The sequence below is a fragment of the Uloborus diversus genome, chromosome 5 (genome assembly GCF_026930045.1).
Source record: "Uloborus diversus isolate 005 chromosome 5, Udiv.v.3.1, whole genome shotgun sequence".
NCBI lineage: Eukaryota > Metazoa > Arthropoda > Arachnida > Araneae > Uloboridae > Uloborus > Uloborus diversus.
This window is the reverse complement of record NC_072735.1, coordinates 169,548,954-169,569,516: the sequence shown is the minus strand read 5'-3', so window position 1 is coordinate 169,569,516 and position 20,563 is coordinate 169,548,954. Positions and strand designations below refer to the sequence as shown.

Here is a 20,563-nt window from a genome sequence, read left to right as displayed (position 1 = left end):
TTTTTTCTTCTAAATTTGAGATGTGTAAGATGCGTTTAGATTGGAAAAGAACTGCTTTAATTATGTCTCATTAAGAAATTTGTTTATTCCCTGATATTATTTCTTTAAAATATTTCATTTTTGAAGAATGATTTTGTATGCGTTATTATTAACTAAATTTTAAGCATCCCTAAGGCATCGGGATGGTAGTGCATCCTGTAAAACAGTCCTAAAACGCTCTTTTTTTATATGTACTTGAGTTTGGTTAAAGTGACATGTTCTAGCGAACTTTTTTGTGTTAACTTAAGTGAAAGCTCTATCATAATCCTTTTTTCCCCTTTTTAAGTCAATAGCAATTCTGAATGGAAGCATCGTTTTAATGCAAAGTAGTGCAGAATGCAGATAAAGTTTTTGCTACTCTAAAAGTTACGTGTTATTCTTCAAAAAGTGTAACTTTTCTGTCACACACCTTTTGCAGTAGACTTTAAGGAACAATTCATTTAACAATGATTTTTAATTTCAGCAAAAATACATCTATTTAAACCTGCCAAAAAAATTTTCATAATAATTTTTATTTTAGTATATTTTTGGTTCACAACATGTTAATTCTCACCTCCGTGACATGTCACACACCTTGTGTGGCTGTTTATGTTGCTTAATAACTTGTTTAATTAAAAGTATATGCTTATTTATTTATTATTCCTTTCACAAGTGTCTCAAATACTAATTGTTTAAATATATTTAATTTGTAATGCTGTGTTTTAGTCTGTTTTAGGAGGACAAGAAGTCATGTTACACAATAAATTCTCACCTCTGTTACCTAAACACAAAATGCCATTCCTCATTAACACGTGGCAGTAATGACATCAAATTTTATTTTCCATAATACAAGGGAGCCTCCTTGTTTATTTTCAGCCATAGTTGAAGTTGTGAGATTTTTGTCGAAAATCAAGAAGATAGATTTTGCTTTAAACACTTAGTGTGGTTATTCTGACTTCTCACCTCCGTGAACTTGAATTTCAGGGATGTAAATCAATGTAAAAAAAGAAGTGAACATGTTTTCATATGGTTAAAATGCGCAGATTGTAGAAAAAAAAAATCCATGAAAATGTATCTATAGGCCTTATATTAATGGAAAGATCCTCACCTCTGTGACAGGCGTTATCAATGATATTATTTCTGAGGTGAAAATAACTGATGGAGGGAAAATACATCAATACATAATAAACATTCTACCAAAATCATAAATTGCCAGTATATCCTCAAATTTATTAAATACCATTTTTAAACCTACATTTGAAACTACTAATTAAGCCGTACTTTAATTAAGAGAGCTTAATTTTAATCCCACTAATCATTAAAATAGCTGATTGTTTGCTCAATTAGCAAAATTACAACTTTGATATTAAATTGACCTTGAGTTTTAAATATCAAAAGTTTTCTTTTTATTATTCTCATTTTTCAATTTTTTTAATTTATGAGTAAAATAAATATTTATGAGTAAAATAAATGGAACTTAGCTGGGCCATTGTTTGTGGTTACTTCTAGTAGGTAACACTTTAATGTAAAAATGAAAAAAAAAAAAAAAGAAAGCAAAAGGTTTCGAAATTGAAAAATATTTGCATTCAAAAGTTACGTTTTCTGGAGAATGACCCTTACCCTCCTTTTTGATTAAAAGTTTTCATTGGGCTCATATCAGTGTTCAAAGGTGGCATCAAACCTGATAGGTTGAGAACCTCTGCTCTAGAGGATTTTATGTTAGAAATGTTTCTGTGAAAGTAGATTCTTCAACCATAAAAGTCAAATTAGTTTTAGGAGAAATTTACAGCCATACTTCTAGTCATTGTGTAAATATTTAGGGAAGTAAGAGGAAAAACTATTTATGATGCAACTGCAAAGCATTGATTATAAAATATATTGCATTGAATTTACAAGAACCCTTGTTTCAATATAAAAATGCCTTGAACTTGGAATCACAAACCAGTCAGTTTGTGCCAGTAATTCATCGTTTTACAAACATCATTGATTGCATATTATTATATGCATAGGCGGCTACAAGGGAGGGTCATGAATGCCATCCCCTACACCAGAGGTTCTCAAACTTTTTCGATTTGAGGCTCCCTTTGAAGAATTTTAATTTTATCATGGCACCCTGGCATATCACTGCTATGTATTGATAATGTGGACATTTCACAGCACCCCTTGCCTCTCTCTGCGGCACACCAGGGTGCCCTGGCACCCACTTTGAGAACCCCTGCTCTACACCATGGACAATGTTATCAATCCACCCTCACTGTGTTCAAATTCTGTATGAATAAAGTGTAAGGATTTCAGTAATATATTCAGTGCATTTATTTTTTTTTAAAGTTAAAATTTGAAATACTACTTCCTTTCATTTTTTATGAAATTAATAAGTTACGTTTATGCAATACTATGTGCCTTATTCCTGGCTGATTTCATGCTGTTTATCGACAGTTAAGCAAGTTCAAAAATTTTTTGCACCCAAGTTCTGTATTCTTCCATGTGAAGATCAAGCCCTGCCCTAAAATGGTAGTCTGTATCTGCCCCTGTAAAAAAAAAACATGTGTCCATTTTCAGCTATAATAAGTATTTAAATTGTATAAAGCTGCAAATTACCGCTATGAAACCATAGCTTTTGCCTTTTTTTTTTTTTTTGAGGTGAAGAAATTAAGTTCAGGGAACACACACTGGTGTGCTAAAGTGTTTTATCTATCAGTGAAAGATATATTATTCACTTATTTGAAGTTATTTTCATGCAGTTGGGTTACAGCTATAGCTATTGCTAATGAGCCTAAAATAAAGGCAAAATTTCCATCTGTAACTGAGCAGTTGAAGATTGCCTTCAATATTGAATAGAGAGTATATAATCCCGATTTAAAGATTGTCAAGGAACTGGAAAAAGTTATTGTTAAATCAAGGAGCACAAACATTCAATGCAGTCAAATCCGAACCAGTGAAATGAATCTTTAAATTGAGAAAATCTTTAAATCGAAGTTACAGGGAAACCTGTGTAAGGTGACTACTTGCGGTGCATTACTTTCGTGGTCAAGTTAAGCAGGTGGTCAACTTATAGAGGTTGAAATATATGATATAGATCTAATTCTGTGCCTGAAAATAACGGTCAACTTAGACAGGTGGTCAACTTTACAGGTTTTACTGTATTTTGTTTATTAATGCAAAATAACTTTTCTTTTTGGTTTATTTGGAAAACATAAAAAGAAAAACTATGGTGATGGCCTATTTAGAGTATGTGAAGTTAAATTATGTGTGCATTCAAAAGTGCTGCTCATTTCAATTTCAATACTTGTGCTTATTTTTTAAGATACAGTGAAACCTGTGTAAGTTGACCACTTGTGGTGCACTACTTTCGTGGTCAAGTTAAGCAGATAGTCAACTTATAGAGGTTGAAATATATGGTATAGATCTAATTCTGTGCCTGAAAATAGTGGTCAACTTAGACAGGTGGTCAACTTTACAGGTTTTGCTGTATGTGTTTGGCAGCTTTTTTATTTTATTTCTCTTTTTATAGATAGCAAAATAAAATAAGAAGATGGCTCAAGACGAGCCCGTATGTTGTACTACTCCCCCGCCTACCGTTGAAGAAATCCAAAATTCGAGGCGCAACTTGATTTCATCTCTCAAGAGTGCTCTGTTTATTTTGAGCTCTGCATTGGTGATTTTCATTGCCTTCAGTAATACTTTGACATGGTAAGATTTGCCCCTTTGAGGTTTTAGAAAAATTGCAGGTATAACTTGTATTTTTCTCCCCAGCTCCCTATCTTTGAACATGAAACCTTCTTAGGATTACCCCATGTTGCCCGCGAACCACAGGAGAAGCGAGATCTTTCCGTGCTGGAGATGGAGCATGTTTTTTTATGAGATATAGTTGTTCTGACCACTAGATTACATGGGACACACTCGACTCTGTTGCTAGAAAAATCCCCCCCCCCCTCCTTTTTCTTGGTAACTATTAGTCTAATTAGATAAGTAACATAGAGGAGCAAATATTTCTTCTTTGAGACTATAGCATAGGGTGAATTTGTTTCCTATCCTGTGAAAGCAAGCAGTGAACTTTTTTCATCAATTTATCTACATATTTTGAAGATAATCAATGTTACATATTGATATTAATTGACAATTATTGGGCAATGCATATATCCCGAGAATGTGTCCATACGTGGTGTGTGCTATATTATCTTGCTATTCAATGGCAGTTTTGGCTTGACAAAGTGTTAAATGACCATTATTCAAGCTAAATCTGTTTTTTTTTTTTTTTAAACATCTTTAAGCTAGCATGAGTTTGATAAAGCTTTAAGATTATGATTTTAAACCACTCAAATTGTATACATTTTTTTTATCAATGCAAAATAGCTTTTTTTCTTGGTTTATTTGGAAAACAGAAAAAGAAAAACCATGGTGATGGCCTATTTAAAGTATGTGAAGTTAAATTATGTGTGCATTCGAAAGTACCTGCTCATTTCAATTTCAATACTTGTGCTTGTTTTTAAAGATATAGAGCATCAGTGCTTCTAAATTTTATTAGTTCACATTTTTTCTCCTTTTTTGGCATATTTATTTTTACAGAAATTGTCTTTTTTTTTTTTTTTTTTTTTTTTTTTTGTAGGCAATTCTTGCCTACAGAGCAATTTCAGAGCCAAAAAGGTTCTGTTCAAAATTTGTGGATTGTATTAAATATTAAATGAATATTTTCTAGGCATCTTCAGCACTTTTGGGGTGCATCTGGAGACTTTTGGCAGAGCCAGTGGAATAAAATACACCGGCTATTTGGAAGTGATAAATATATAATGGGAGTTTGGGGTGAGTACATAACTCTTCTTAAATTATCCTGAAGTGTTTTGAATCCTGTGTTCTGCATGTGAAATGTTGCTTGTATTAATCAGTAAATGACCACCCTTAAGCCCAGGGGCGGATACAGAAAAATCTTTTGGAGGGGGCGCAGGAAATTGTATACCCCCTCCCCCCCCCTCGATGTTTCATAACAAAGTTTTGACGACTTTATTTTTAAATGTTCGTGTTTTTTTATTTATTTATTATTATTTTTTTTTCAGGATTCCTTAAGGTCAATGAATCTACTTCTGAGTACATGAATATTATGCACTAATATACTTTGAATGTGGGCAGAATACATTTTTAACTTTTCAAGCCATTTAAATACTTAACCCAATATAATGTCACCAAGATGCTAGACAATGAGCGACTTTACCTAGGAACATTGTCATAATGATTATAACACGAGGGCAAGGTTATTAAATAACCCATACCTCTCTTGAGTTTTTTAAAATTAATTTAATCATAACTTCATAACATATATAAGTTTCACTGAAGAATTTAGAAATTATTTCTGTGTGAATTTCAAAACAATTGCTGATTTGTTCTTAAAGCCATGATACAGTTGAGATAACATATTTTGATACTGGCATCCCGTTTCTATTAAAAATCATGGTTTTTCTAAGAAACTACCACATGATTTCTTTCATTTTGCATTTTTTATTAGCTGAAAAAGAAATTTATTATTTTGCAAATAAGTTCCTAGATCAAAATAACTCTTTTAGGTGCGCCTACACATTTAAAAAAAAATGTTAATTTTATTGATTCCATCAAAGAAGAATTAATGGGCGAATCGCGATAATGAATGAATTTGAAGCCAATGAGTTAAATGTATTCTGCAACTCTGGGCCTCTGACTCCAGTAATACTTCTTTAGCAAACAAAAATGCTTTTATTCAAAATATGCTGTGTATGTGTGTGTGTGTGTGTGTGTGTTTTGTGTTCTTTTTAATTAGCTACGTAAAAAAAGTGCAAAGGAAAGGTCAGTTAAAAAGTAATAAATAAAATAGTGAAATTAATTAATCCTTTTTGGGGGGCACGTTCCCCCTGTGCCCCCCCCCCTAAAATCCGCTACTGCTTAAGCCGGAACAAAAACAGAACTACATGCAATATACCGACAGCACAATTATGCTATCCAGGCGCGGCAGTTTCATCCTCATTATTGACTCGTCAATCTGGAATAGTGAACAACTGAAGGTAGATGTTCTCTCTGAAGCTGAGATTACCATCAAACTAGTAGGGCTCGACCGATGGCATTTTTTGGCCGATGGGCAGATGCCGATTGTTGGCCGATTGTTCAAAGACGGCCGGTTGCCGATTGTTTTCCTCCAAATGGCCGATTGCCGATGGCCGATGGCAAAAAAAAAAAATCTAACAGAAATAAATTGATAAGATTGTCAGAGATTTAAAGGATCACCATTAATTCATTTCACTTTACTTCCTTTCTACAAATAAGGAATTGTAATCACAGAAAAAATCAGATTTCGACCTAAATTTCTATTTTACGATTACCCAATTTAAACTTCACAAATTTTATTCGGCACATCTGTACATGCATATGTACCTAAGAACATATAGATGACCGAAATATCCATTTTGAACGCATCCTTAGTTAATTATCGCAAGTTCTCTTGTGATGCAACTCTTGTGTTTACATGTTCTTCATGCGCGTAAACTTGCGTCACTCAAAAACGTTATGAAATAGTAAGTTGTCAACTCATACGTACGTAGTATGATCTAAAAGTTCGATGACAAGTTGTATAAAACCTTACCCTGAATAGTTCACATTACCGAAATACATCTATCTACAAAATAGTCACCTTGAACAACTGTGCACTTCCTGCCAACGTTCGTATAGCTTTCAGAAGGACTCCTGGAAGACATTTATCGCAACCTCCTGTAAGGCCTCTTGCGCTGCTGCTTTAACTTCATCGTGGGGAAAAAGGCAACTTTCATGTTGAGGATGCACGGTTCGATTGGTCAATACTCTTAATATGACAAACAAATAACATAACGTTTCGTCCGACTTAGCTCCGTGTTACTTTTGCTTGTTCCCAGCAAAGAAACATTTGCATGGACTCCGCTTTCTTCCGTCAGGAGAAGATAAAGCTGCATCACAGAAGGTAGCGAAAAATGGCTTTTAGGAGTGTTTCCAAAAGGTATATGAACATTGACAGAAGTACATAGTCCCTCAAGGTGATCTTTTGAATGTGGATGTGCTTCGGTAATGTGAACTATTCTGGGTAAGGTTTTATATAGCTTGTCCCCTGAACTTTTGGATTGTACTACGTACAATCTGTATAGGGTATAGTTATGCTTCCCCTTTTTTGACTGTTGTATGATGGCAGACAAAGAACAACAGCCAAGAAAAAAAAGAAGAAAGAAAAAGGAAGAAAAACAAAGAGACTGTTTCGTAACCAATTGATTTGTTTTTTTACAATTGAGCATATAACTAAGATTTCAGTAATATTGTAATAATGTCTGGATTTAGTTACACTAAACATAGTTAAAAAACATTAAATTATGTTCTTTAATCATTCAAGAACAAAGAAATTAAGAATAAAACTATGAAACCGCCAACAAATTACGCAAATAAAGGGGAAATATTGCACGTATACATTTTTTAAACATCAAATTAAACAAAAAAGGGAAGAGATAAATTGCAATATTAAATTGTAATAGGAATATTTTTATACTTATTTCAAATTTATGAATAGAAAAGTTTGCAGTTTTCATAAAAGCTATAACAATGACTTAAATTTTTCGGAAAAAAGGAATAGCCATGAAAAGAGCGAGGATCTCAAAATGCAGCTACAATAAACAAACTCATTATTTACACCAAGTTAATAACTGAATACATATACTAGTTAATCTGATGTTTGCACAAGTAATATTGAACAATTTGATTGTTAAATCTTTTATAAAGCACTACAAATAAGTTCAAATTTAATTTTTCAATTTAACAATAATTTTCTGAAATTTAAAAAATTGCATAATAGAAAATCCTTGAAAATGTTCTATAAGATATTATTTAAACTATGATGAAAATAAAAATAACCTTTTTATTGATTTCATGTAAATACATAAAAATTGTTGCTTACAACAGAAAAAAAAAATCGATCGCTATTAATGATGCAAAAAAGATGGCGCATTACGAAATATAGGTGAAACAAGTATGAGAAATACAACGCAAAATGACATTTCTTGACCAAAATAAATAATCGCTAAATATTTAAGAAATGCTTGAAACGACGAGGTTGGGCAAGGGGGGTCACCCTCTGATTTTGGAGTAACGCACAACATTAAACTTCGGCCCTAACTTCGGCCTCATTTTTTTAGCACAGAACCGCTACCACCAACGCCTCGGAAGGGTTTCTGAATCTACTTCAGCACTTCCGAAGAAAAAATTCAAAAGTCCCTTTTATTTCCGAATTTTGTCACCATTCAAAACGTCTTTAATCGATTTCTTACATTGATGTTCTAAACTCTTCCTAAACAATAGATAAAGCTTGAAAAATATATATATATATTTCTAATTTTATGAATGGTGTTAGTTTTAAACAACTGAGAAGTACAACTAGAGTTATTTCAAAATTGAGGGAGTGGGAGAAGGTGCACGCAAGTGTTCTCGGAAATACAAAAAAAAGTCGTAAAAAATAGAGTTCAAAATAATCATAAACATTGAGCAGAAAAACCCTTTTAAAACTTGCACCCGAGTTTGTTTTGACGTGCAGTGGCGGATTTAAAATATAGCAAATGTTGCAATTGCGCGAGAGGCCCCATAACCATAGGGGCACCGTAGGAGTTACAAAAATGCAAATGATAAATGTTTTACAACTTCTGTGATAGAGAAATAGAGCCCCAACATGTATTTCGATGGACCCCAAACTTGTAGCTCCGCCGAAGCGATACAGAAAAGACTGCATTACTGTGAATCATATTACAAATATCGAAAAATTAAAAATTATACCGTCGGTTCAACGGGAATCTAACAAAATGAAACAAAACCGGTTTCGCCAACTCATATTTGTTTCCATGGTCTCCAATTCGGCAATATATCACCAAATGACCGTCAGTCTGAGACGCTATATTAGTTTTGCATTGAAATAAATAATTAATAACCACAAAAAATGAGCTAAGAGGCTTTTTAGAACACCTGATCGAAAACAAAAAGGGAAGTGCACAACTGGAACGTAGGCATACCCTACATGCGAAAATTTAGCCTTCTCCAGCTTACCATTTTTGAGTTATGACTTATAAGAGATACATATGTACATCCAGTCGCAAGAAACAACGCAATAAGTAACTTGTTTGGTACCTGAATGCAGTATTAAAAACTCTTCCAGGGGTGACTAAAATAGAAATTCATACTGAAATTTAAGTAAACAATTTTATATAAAAACAATAACTTCCTTTGTTTGGTATTAAAAAGTAAAGCAACAAAGGTCCTTTTTTTTTTTTCAAAAACATCGGCCAATTCCATCGGCTTTTCGATGTTTTTTAAGGCCGATGGGCTGATGTTTCCTGCAAGTTGGCATCGGCCGCCGATGACGATGGCTAAATTGTTGAACCATCGGCGGCGATGCATCGGCCAGGCCAATACATCGGTCGAGTCCTACAAACTAGTAGCTAAAATTAACTTAGCACACCAGTGAGAATCCACGTGCAATATTGCGATTCAATTTCTGAATTAAATTAACCAAAGGTAATAAATAAACCTTAGGTAATAAGCAGTAAGTTACCGCCCTTAAGCCATAGCTAAGGCATGCAAGAATAGCTTTGAAAAATTTACCCTTTTTCAAATGATACGTTCCTTTCATAATAAGTAGGAGTTTGAGAACTCCTACTTATTATTAAAACTTGTGTCACTGCAAATCCCTGCTGCTACTTTTAAACTATTCTGATGCCTTTAGTCCTATCAAAGTTGTTACTTTTGCTCCTTTCAAACTCAGCTTGGTGTTTGAAAAACTTAACACATTTGCTGCTGATACTTTGCCAATTTGTCGAGAGGGTGAGCAAGGGATATATTTGATTTTAAATTTTTTAGAAAATATATAACTATTTAGTTCCTTTGTGCTGGTGTAAGATCGGTAGTGAAAGTGTTAAGATAAATTTTGTATGGTAAACTCTCAATTATCCGCAGAATTGCGTGGCACAAGTACCACGGATAATAAAAACCGCAGATAAACCACAAAAAGGCTAAAATAAGGGTCAAATAATGTAAACTTGTTCTTCCTCAAAAACTTGGCTGTACTGTTGAATAATACTTTCTTCAAACATGAAGATATATACAGTACAGTAAAAATGTTTTGTATTTTTGTACAACAGAACTTAATAATCGTCAATAAAGAACAAGTGTATCTACTGTGAAGAAAGCACAAAAAATAAATAAATAAAAAACAAGTTTAAATTTACAATTTTTCGCGGGGGGGGGGAGTCATTTGTATTTGCTTTTTTCTGCGAAAATACATGTTCCTGATTGCTAATTGGGATTTAAATTATTAATTTAAATTAGCAATTAAATTATTTTAATTGCTAATTTTAATCCTATAATTGGATTTTACTGTAATTCTCTTCTCTTTTTTTCCTTTTTTTGTGGGAAAATTAGCCCATCAACATCTTTCTTTACAATAATTTTAAATAACTAGATAATGTCTCCTCAAACTCTCCTTTACTTGAGACTATTCATATTAAATTGTGTAATTTTTTTCCAGGTACATTTTTAGTGACTTTTCTGGTATACTGGTGTGTCGGCTTATGCTACACAGTACTCGACTTAACCGGAAAACCAGCATTTGCCCTGCGATACAAAATTCAAGATAACACATCATACCCTGTGAGCAATGTTCTTTTGTTGTTTTTTTTTAATTGTAAAGTCAGCCATCTAGGATTTGAAAAAAAAAAAAAAAACTTATTGTTTGTATTGTATCATGTTACTTGTTATATTTAAAAGAGATTTGATTACTATTATTTTAAATTAGTAAAAGAAGTTTCTAACGTAACTGCTTGTATTTGAGTTTGGTCCTAGCTCATTAAAAAAGGTATTCAAAAAGGAAGTGAGCATATTTTGTATTGAAAAAGTTTTGGTTCGAAAATTTAGATTTGTCTTATCTTGACCCTTTAAAATATACCACCCTTTACGTTTAGTATATTTTCCTTTGCTGTTCATTTTCTGTTCCTAAAAATTACCTGATTTTAATTACAGTAAAACCCTTTTTAACGGACATCCCTCTTATGCAGACAATTTTAAATGCCCCAGTTCCAATGCAAATAAAAGTATTAAACCCCTGTCCTGCAGACACCCCTCCATTGTGGGCGAAAAAAATTGTCCCGTTAGTGTCTGCATTAGAGGAATTTTACTGTGATTTGGTTTATAAGTGTCCGCTTTTTTAGTTTAAAGTGGCTGGCAACCCCATAGAGATTGTGGGTTTGTTACGATTCGGCGCGACCGTTTCGGCGCGGCCGATTCGGCGCTGACTGTTTCAGCGCTGACCGTTTCGGCGCCAGATTTTTGCATTCTGAACTTTGTGAATTTTAGAAATTTTAGTTCACAGAAGAAAAAAGATTTTTGGAAGAAGTATGAATTTGGCGCTCTAGATGCTTGTTAAAATTTATTTTAAAAATTACAGTGGGGGGGGAGAGGGGGCATATGTGATAAACGTATGTTTTACTGTGACAACATAAAAAAATATCTTGCAAAATTAGCAAATAATGCCAGTACCAGTCCTACCTTATTGTCAATTTTTTTTTTTTTTTTTTTTAAATCAATGCTGAGCCGTTTTGTGTTTCTGTGGTGATTATTTCTTTGTTGTAGCAGCTATTGGAAATAATTTCATAAGTCTTCTTCACGTGAAAACACTTTTCAAACTAACCAAAAAGCTCCACTTAACTATGCAAACCCAGGGGCGGATCCAGAATTTTTTGTAAGGGGGGTCAAGTTTCAAAATTTTCAAATTTGCGACCTGAGTCATGGATCATTTTACCTCAAATTTTCTTCAAAATTCATATTTCTCAGGCAAACAGGCTGGTCACGTTACAGTTAGCTTTGAATATATGAGATTACAGCTATAAAGTAGTTGGAAAAAGCACACAACACCCCCACACACGACATATGGTTTGAGATAAAGTGCTCTTATTTTTGAAAGTTAGTTCTAAACACTAGTATTTTTCTGTAATCGATTTTAAATTATTGCAAATTAATATTTTTTAAAGTTTTATTATTATTATTATTATTTATTATTGCTTTTTTTTGTTACCAAATAGTTAGTCGACAGTTTAGTGCTACAGAACAGTTACAGGAACTAAAAAGACATAAAATATTTTATTTTAATTAAAAAAAAGTTTAAAATATTTTTTATTCATTATATTAGTTTTTGTGAAACTTAAAAGTAATATATAATAATAATCTTTACATAATAAGTATCATTTGTATCTTGTAGTCTTATAAGTTTTTTTTTCTTGTCTATCCTGTGTTCAAAGCACGCTACACAACTTAAAACTTTATAGAGAGCAGGGTTACAGGTGATTTCTCAACACGTTAACTTTTTCCAATAACAAATATAAAAAATTCATCTTATTATTTGTTGACAGTTTTTAATTTTTTACAGAAAATATATTTAAGCAAGTTCACAAATTAATGATCAGCAACGAAAAAAATTCAATTTAAATTTAATGAGTTTTAAATTTAAATTTCATAGAAAAATGTTAATGCTGTCTCCTAACTGATCTACTTCGAAAAATTATGAAGATGTTTTTAAACTTATATTTTATCAACTAATAATAAATAAGAAAACAAAATACATCATTAAAAATATTACTTCATAAAACTTTTTTACAAAGCTTAAAAAACAAAAGATGTCTCGAATTTTGAAACAATGTTTGGCACATTTGTATGCAGACAATTTTGATTTTCGAACAGGTCGTATTGAAATGGATCGCGCCAAAACGGCCGCGCCGAATAGTCCCATTCCGAGAGATTGTATATTACTCTACAGGGTTGTTTGTTGAATTTTCATAGAGTATCCGTTTCCTGCTAAGGAATGTCTATGTTGTAAAAAAAGCAGTTGAAAACTTTGTACTATGGAATGAGTAAAACGAAACAACTTGTATAAAGTACAAATAAAGTATTAAACCATTTTAACTCTATTTTAATACTTAATTTGTACTTTATACAGGTTGTGTCATTTTTCTCAAATGTCTATGTTGTCTGTGAAAAACAAAAATTTTGGTGGTTTGTATGGAATACCCTATAAACTGGTTAGCAATTTGTAAATAGTCTTGGAATATGTGTTGAATTGTGCACAAAATTTGTGCAGAAATAGTTATAATGTCAAGTAAAGTCTCTAGAGTGTCTTGTGGCACTTATAATGTTAATCCAGCTGTAAATGTAAATAATTGTACCTTTGTGTTGGCTGTATGGTTAAGAAAACAATTGTCAAGGAGAAAAGTTGCATATTTATGTCTCAGACTTACAAAAAACTCCTTTAAACTTCAGTTGAAATATCTGTTTGATCATTGTTTTACACATTATCAAAAGTTCTCAATATATATATATATATATATATATATATATATATATATATATATATATATATATATATATATATATATATATATATAAGTTACTAACTGTATTTAATTGCATTATTAATATTTTCAAAGGATGTCAATATTTCAGTTGTGTGAATTACTTCATTGATAAAACTAAATGCATGTACACTGATTTATTTTCGAAGCTAATGCAGGTGATGCTTCAATGGGGGGGGGGGGGGTATCTGAAGAATTTTTTTATCTTCCACATTTTGGCTAGTGTGACATATACAGTGCTGTGGTTATCTAATTTAAGTAGGACATGTTTTTCCTACTGGTGTGTACTTTTCAATTCATAAATATTTTTTAACTTTATTGATGGGTTGAAAACAGTATACATCTGCTCATAATTATTTAACTTTTTGCTTCTATCAGGTGTCTCTGCCCCAGGTTTTGGGAGTAGTGCGTCAAGTTCTAATCAACCAAATTCTTGTTGGAATCCCCTTTGGCATTTTAGCTTATTACCTCATGGTCTGGAGAGGATACGATTCTGGCCGAACTTTGCCCACATTCCAGTGGGTCCTTTTCGAGCTTATTCTTTGTGTGCTCATGGAAGAAGCAGGCTTCTATTATTCCCACAGGTTAGTGATTGACAGATTTTTTTTTTCTTTCCATAGTTTGGTAGTCGCTAGCTGAATAGTTAGGTGACGGGCCAGTTGTGAATGCATAGTTTTTTCATAGTCATACACAGTGTTTTATTTCTAACCGAACAAAGTGTAGACGCCCTAAAGTAAGTGTAGAGCTAAACTCCTGTGATCTCCCATGAAAGTTAAGCCCTGGTCATATATGAATATATGACCATATATGTCCTGTGTATAACATCAGTGTTATGGTTTTTTGCATTTGAAACTGGTTTTTGATCACACAGGTTGCTTTTACTGTTCTAAATTGACAAGTTATCCAAAAGTAATGAAATTTAACATAATTACCCTGCAAATCTCTGCTTTTTTGCTGAAGAATCCTAGAATTTGTGCACTTTTTTGAAAAAATTATGAGAGCTTTGATAAACCAGAAAAGTAAAATTCTCACTTATTTTCTCCAACTGAAAATAAATGCCAAGCAATCACTGTGTGATTAATAAATTGTAAAATTAGATTGGCACTTCTCTATCTGAATGATCTTAATACTTTTGCAAGTATTGTAAAAATATGTTGCTTTTAACAAAAGTTTTTTGATTAATTTACCTTAATTTGTTCTTGGGTATCCAAAATGGTTTCTACTTAGCAGGGACATATTTAAGGGGGGGACCGAAGGGACTCCGGCCCTTTCCCAAATAAGTTTAAAACTACTTATTATAAATTAGAATTTTCATCTTTTTAAACTTACATTTGTTTTATTACCGTAATATTTGGCTTGTGCTCCTACTGACTTAAATTTCTTTATGTTCATGTAACTTATAATATTATTGAGGGAGGGAGGGGCAACAGTTTTCTGAAACTCCTCTGGAATAAAGGGTGCTCTTCAAATGAAGAATGCTATGAAGTACAACAGCAATACTGCCGTGCTAAGCGCAAAAGTGGTATCTGCTGCCGAGTTTGAAATGAGAAATCACTGTCTAAAATTTTAGCCTCCATGTATTTGTTTCAGATGCTACTTTTTCAGAAATATTTTTAAAATATTTCCCATTGACCATAAAACATTGTAATTAGGTGAAACATGTGATAAAGAACCACCTGCTGGCCGTAACTCAATTTTGATAATGTGTAGATACGACTTTTGTTCTTAGCACGCCAGAATACTGCCGTGCTAAGCACAGATGTGGTATCTGCACATTTTATCAAAATTGAGTTATTGTCACCAGGTGGCCGTTAGTAAATTAATTTAACTAAATGTCAAGTTTTTTGGCGATTTGTGAACGCGAAATATTAAAAAAAGCTTTATGAAAAAAGTCGTAACTGCACAGTTTGCGGAGTTTGCTAAGGCAATTTGAACGTAAGTGACAAATACTAAGCCTTTATAGTTGTATCTGCGCAGTTACCACTTCTTTCCTTAGTAGTTTGTACATACGACTTTTATACCTTAGTAAAGCAGCATATTTAATAATGTAGCAGTTTATTGTAACACAGAATATTAAAATTAGTTTACCGTTGAATAATTGATACAGGTTGATAATAAAAACTAATACAACTTTGCATAATGTTAAAGTAAACATTCAGCTTTTTCTATTTAAATGTTTATTTAAAGTGCAAATTCTAAAAATGAAATGCATGTAAAATATTCATATCTAATTCTTTCATGCAAAAAAAAAAAAAAAAAAGCATTTCATTCTATGGCCAGTAATATTTTTATTTAAGTATTGTCTGCTGTCAAAATTATCTTCATTCTCGGTAAAAATGAATCTAGAAAATAAAACATTATAAAAAACACATTCTTTGAATATAAAAAACAGAATATTGTTATGGATTACAGTTTTAACTGTCCGGAGTTTTGAAAATGGTATCTTTCAGAGGGTAGCTTCTGTTAGATTTGTATTAATAAAATAAAGTGAAAAAGCTAAGTCCAAAGAAAGCAGATGTTTTCAGTATTATTTAATGATACATTAAGCATGTTTTACTAAGCTATTTTTGTCGTATCTGTGCAGATACCTCTAAAAATGCCTAGTAATTTTCACTTATGGTGAAAATAACTTATATATGAAAAGGTTTTGAAAAGAAAATTTGTCGTAACTACATTTATTAATTTTAATTTAAGATTTTTACAAAAATACTCTCTTACGTTAGTTAGATAAGTTATTTACGAAACAACTACCGCAAGTTGAGCATTTAATTAAGTCATAAATCAAAGAAACGAGTTGTAAAACTTTAATCATCAATTTCTCATTTTGAGCTCAACTGCAGATACCACATCTGTGCTTAGCACGGCAGAATAGGGCACAGGAGGAGAAAAAAATGTGATTAAAGCATTTTTGTAATATTTGTTCAAAAATGCAAGGAACTCCTCCTAGTAAATGCAAGGGCTGTGACTGGATCATTCTCCAATGTATTTCTAAGTATATAATATACTTAGAAATACATTATGCATGTCCTTAGTTTTGGTAGCTAAGTAATTAACTTGAAACTCTATTTATTTCATGCGTATAATGAGTCATTGTTGCATAAATTGCCTTTTAGCTGTAATAGTAGCTGAGCTAGCTAACATTTCTCTTTAATTTGAATTTTTATAAAAATATGTTCAAAGCATAAATCAGATGGTTACAATTTAATTTTCACAAAACACAGATTTAGATTTTCTTGTGAAAAATCAATGTTTCTTCTGGAAAAATTATATCCCGTGAGTCATGGAAAGTTACGATTGAAAGTCATGGATTTCAAAACTTGAAATGTAGCAGATACCCTGTATATTTGTTCTATCTCAAATTTTCACTTTTGGATAGATAAGAAAAATTTCCTTTTCTCCCCCAGACTTCTACACCATCCACGCATCTACAAGTATATTCACAAGCGACACCATGAATGGACCTCGCCTATTGCAATCACAGCCGTATACTGTCATCCGGTGGAACATATTTTCTCGAATTTATTGCCACCCCTTCTGGGACCATTGCTTCTTGGAAGTCATACTGCAACATCTTGGCTGTGGTTTGCTATTGCCATTTTGTCAACCCTCAATGCTCACTCTGGTTTTCACTTCCCATTTTTCCCATCACCCGAAGCTCATGATTTTCATCACTTGAAGTAAGAATGATGATGTAGGGTCTGGTGGGGGAAAGTGGTCAATGGGGTAAAGTGGTCATAATTCAAATAAATGGCTATAGCTTGGAAATTAATGTTCGAATAAATGTGAAAATTTTATTTTAGGGTAGTGCATTTATAAACTATATTTTGAATACAAAATTTTACAACTGGTGAAATTTTATTTGGTGAAAAAAAATATTTTGTATAAATATGAAAATTCTTAAAATCTAAACACCTTTTTTAACTTCCTTGGGAAATTTTGTTTGTTAGAATTATGAACAGATTGACTGCACAGGAAACTTCCTAAATGTCTCAAGAACTCTTACTCATTAGCAGTTAGCTGAATCTATTTTGAATAATTTGTTAGAACAATTTAAGTAAGATGGGGTAAAGTGGTCATAATATTAGGCTTAACGAATATTGTTCTTCTAAAGTCACTAAATCTTTAAGTATAAAGCAGATATAAAATAAATATTAATTTCACTTAATATGTATTGTTTTTACAATAAACAGGGTTAAATATACGAGTATATGCGTATGTATACGCATTTACTCGTGTAGGCACGTATGTATACGTATTCACATAAATGCACCAGTAAACACGTATTTGGGTACCTGCAAATATTTTTTATCTATACAGATATATACTCGACTATACACGTATATTCACGCTTATATGCACGTATATATACGAACAATTACATACTCAGGGAGACACGTATATACGCGTACGTACTCGAGTAGACACTTGCATACAAGCATATGATATACATGTATACAGGGTGAGTCTAAACTCTTGGTCAAATTATTAAAAGGTGTTACACGGGAGGATAAGAAGCAAGAATCATAAGAAACATCCAGAATCAAACTCAAGGCTGACGCGCTACATGCACACAAAGCCAGAAACTGATGGATGCAAAACATGTCACAAATTTATTACACAAAGACAATTTTACACAACATTTTAGGTTTTAAGAAAATTTTAAAGTTATTGATGAAATTTGCGGCCGGCAGCTGTAATACATGCATCGCAATCACTCTGTTGCAATTACGATACTTTTGAAAAACTTTCATCAGTCGCTGCACCTTCGTTGCGATGCGTGTATTAGAACTACTACTTGCCGTAACTTTTAACAACTGCTCTAAATATGTCTTAAAAACTAAAATGTCGGGTAAAATCATCTTTGTGTAACAAATTCGTGACCTGTTTTGCTAACGTCAGTTTCTGACCTTTTGTGCATGTAGCGCGTCAGCGACCATAAGTTCCTTGTGTTTCTTTGCTTCTTATCCTCCCCTTTCACACCACTTAGATTTTGCAAAAAATCTTGAATTCATTCTGTAAGCATACATGTATATTAGCGGATATACTCTTGGATATACGTGGATACATGTACTGGTGTATACACGTAAATGCACGTATATACGTCTAACAGGTATATAATCGTGTTTACACGTAAACATACGAATATACTCGTGCTTTCATACATATTTACGTGAGTAGACACGTACAAACACGCACTGGATATATCCACGAATTAACTCGTGTATACTCGTATAAGTATGTATGTACACTTATATATGCGTATATACGTCGACTGTACACGTATATACTCAGGTATGCACGCATATACTCGAGATACAAGCGCAAAACACGCATATGATGTTCTTTTCTACGCTTTACTCGTATATACACGTGATACGTATATACTCGTGTAGACACGTATACACTCCTATAGGTAATCACGTATACATGCGTGAGTATATACGTGTATACACTCGTGTATACACGTATATACTGAGTAGGCATGTGCATGCATCTGATGTATACATGTATCTATTCATATATGAACATGTTTACTCATGTCTACACGACACGTATAGTAGGCTCGTGTATACCCGTATATACTCGTACATATACTTGTAACTATAAAAATAACCGAAATATACAAAAATTAGGGTTATTTGTAACGGTTTGCAGTTTTTTTAAACTATGACCACTTTACCCCATGCTATGACCACTTTCCCCCATCCCATGGGGTAAAGTGGTCATAAATACAAAGGGAAATGAAAATGTTATAAAACTACTTAAATTCAATATTTTTTTCCTGAAATGCACTGTACTGTGTTCTTTAATAATGCAATGTAAAATAACAACAAAAAAAGTTGAAGTGTTTAAAGAATTTATTGTTTTTATTATCCACCTAAGTTGCAAACCTACGATTTTATGACCACTTTACCCCACCAGACCCTATACTTTTCATTATCATTATGAATTTTTTTGATTCACAGGAAGTTTTCACTGCAGTGTTGTAAAAAAAGAGGTTTTAACTTGTTTTTTCTTTTGTCAATTTTCTTAATAATTTTGGTAACATTTTTTTAAAAAAAATCCTAAATTATGGATCAAAACTTGCATTAGACAGCTTAATTGGCCTCTTATTTCCGAATAAAAAAATGGAAAAAAAAAATAGGACTCTTTAATTGACAAAATACTTTTTGGAAACTTCTGAAAATGTCACAAATCAATAGTGTTATGATTTCAATACAAGGAATTAATCTTTGTTTTGTATTTGAAAAAAAAAATAATAAGAAGAAAGATGTTTTATTCCAAGTTTCTGATTAGGAATGTAATGAAATCAATCTTTTTATGTTTTTCTTTCTTTAAACTCAATTTATTATTATTATTATTATTTGAATATGTAATATCCATTTTTCCCTTTTGAAATCGTAAGAATGAAATGAGGTTTTCACCTCTGAAAGAAAGTAAAATTAATTTTTTCTGTGTTTATGCAAAAAATCTAATGAATGTAAAACAAACAGTAAATTGCCAGAAATATCTTTTCAGGTAATCAAAGTATTATTTAACGTATCTTTCCTATAGATTCAACCAAAACTTTGGCGTCTTGGGTGTTTTGGACCGCTTGCATGGCACCGATTCCATGTTTCGCAACAGCAAGATGTATCAGCGCCATATCATGCTGCTCAGCTTGGTGCCACTAAAGCAGCTTTACCCAGACGATCCCAAGAAGAAGTAAACTCGTCTGCAGAATCAAGATCTTGCGTGTGGAGATTATTATAAATGTGCCTGAAGTTAATGCATAAATGTGTACCGTTTTTATGTCAATCCTTGCCTTAACTGCTTTATTTTGTCACAATAATGCACTTCTTCATATCACACTAAGAAACTAGAAATTCACTCCTTGTTATTGGTCTGTAGCTTTAAAAACTGGAAAAGTATTTTCACTATAGTTTAGTTTTTGAAGAACGTAGCCGTTGTCAAACTAAATAGAACATGTTACTGTAGTTTAGTATTTGTTTCCAATGCCATTCACAGTATCGTGATATTTTATTGAGACTCAATTGCTTAGTGATTATTGAACTTTCTAATCAAAAAATAATCATGATATGCAGTGGGACCTTGGTTTTGTACTGTCTGTTTCATACTTTATCTCGCTT

General features: G+C 32.4%; 1 protein-coding gene across 1 annotated transcript; it reads left to right on the top strand.

Moving 5' to 3' along the window:
• Positions 1–3,550: 3,550 nt before the first annotated feature.
• LOC129223275 (fatty acid hydroxylase domain-containing protein 2-like) lies at positions 3,551–20,282 on the top strand. Its single transcript, XM_054857841.1, has 6 exons — positions 3,551–3,708; positions 4,715–4,818; positions 10,562–10,683; positions 13,812–14,017; positions 16,838–17,110; positions 19,989–20,282. The coding sequence occupies exons 1-6, from the start codon at positions 3,551–3,553 to the stop codon at positions 20,140–20,142; spliced, it is 1,017 nt and encodes a 338-aa protein (XP_054713816.1). The 3' UTR covers positions 20,143–20,282.
• The last annotated feature ends 281 nt before the right edge of the window (positions 20,283–20,563 follow it).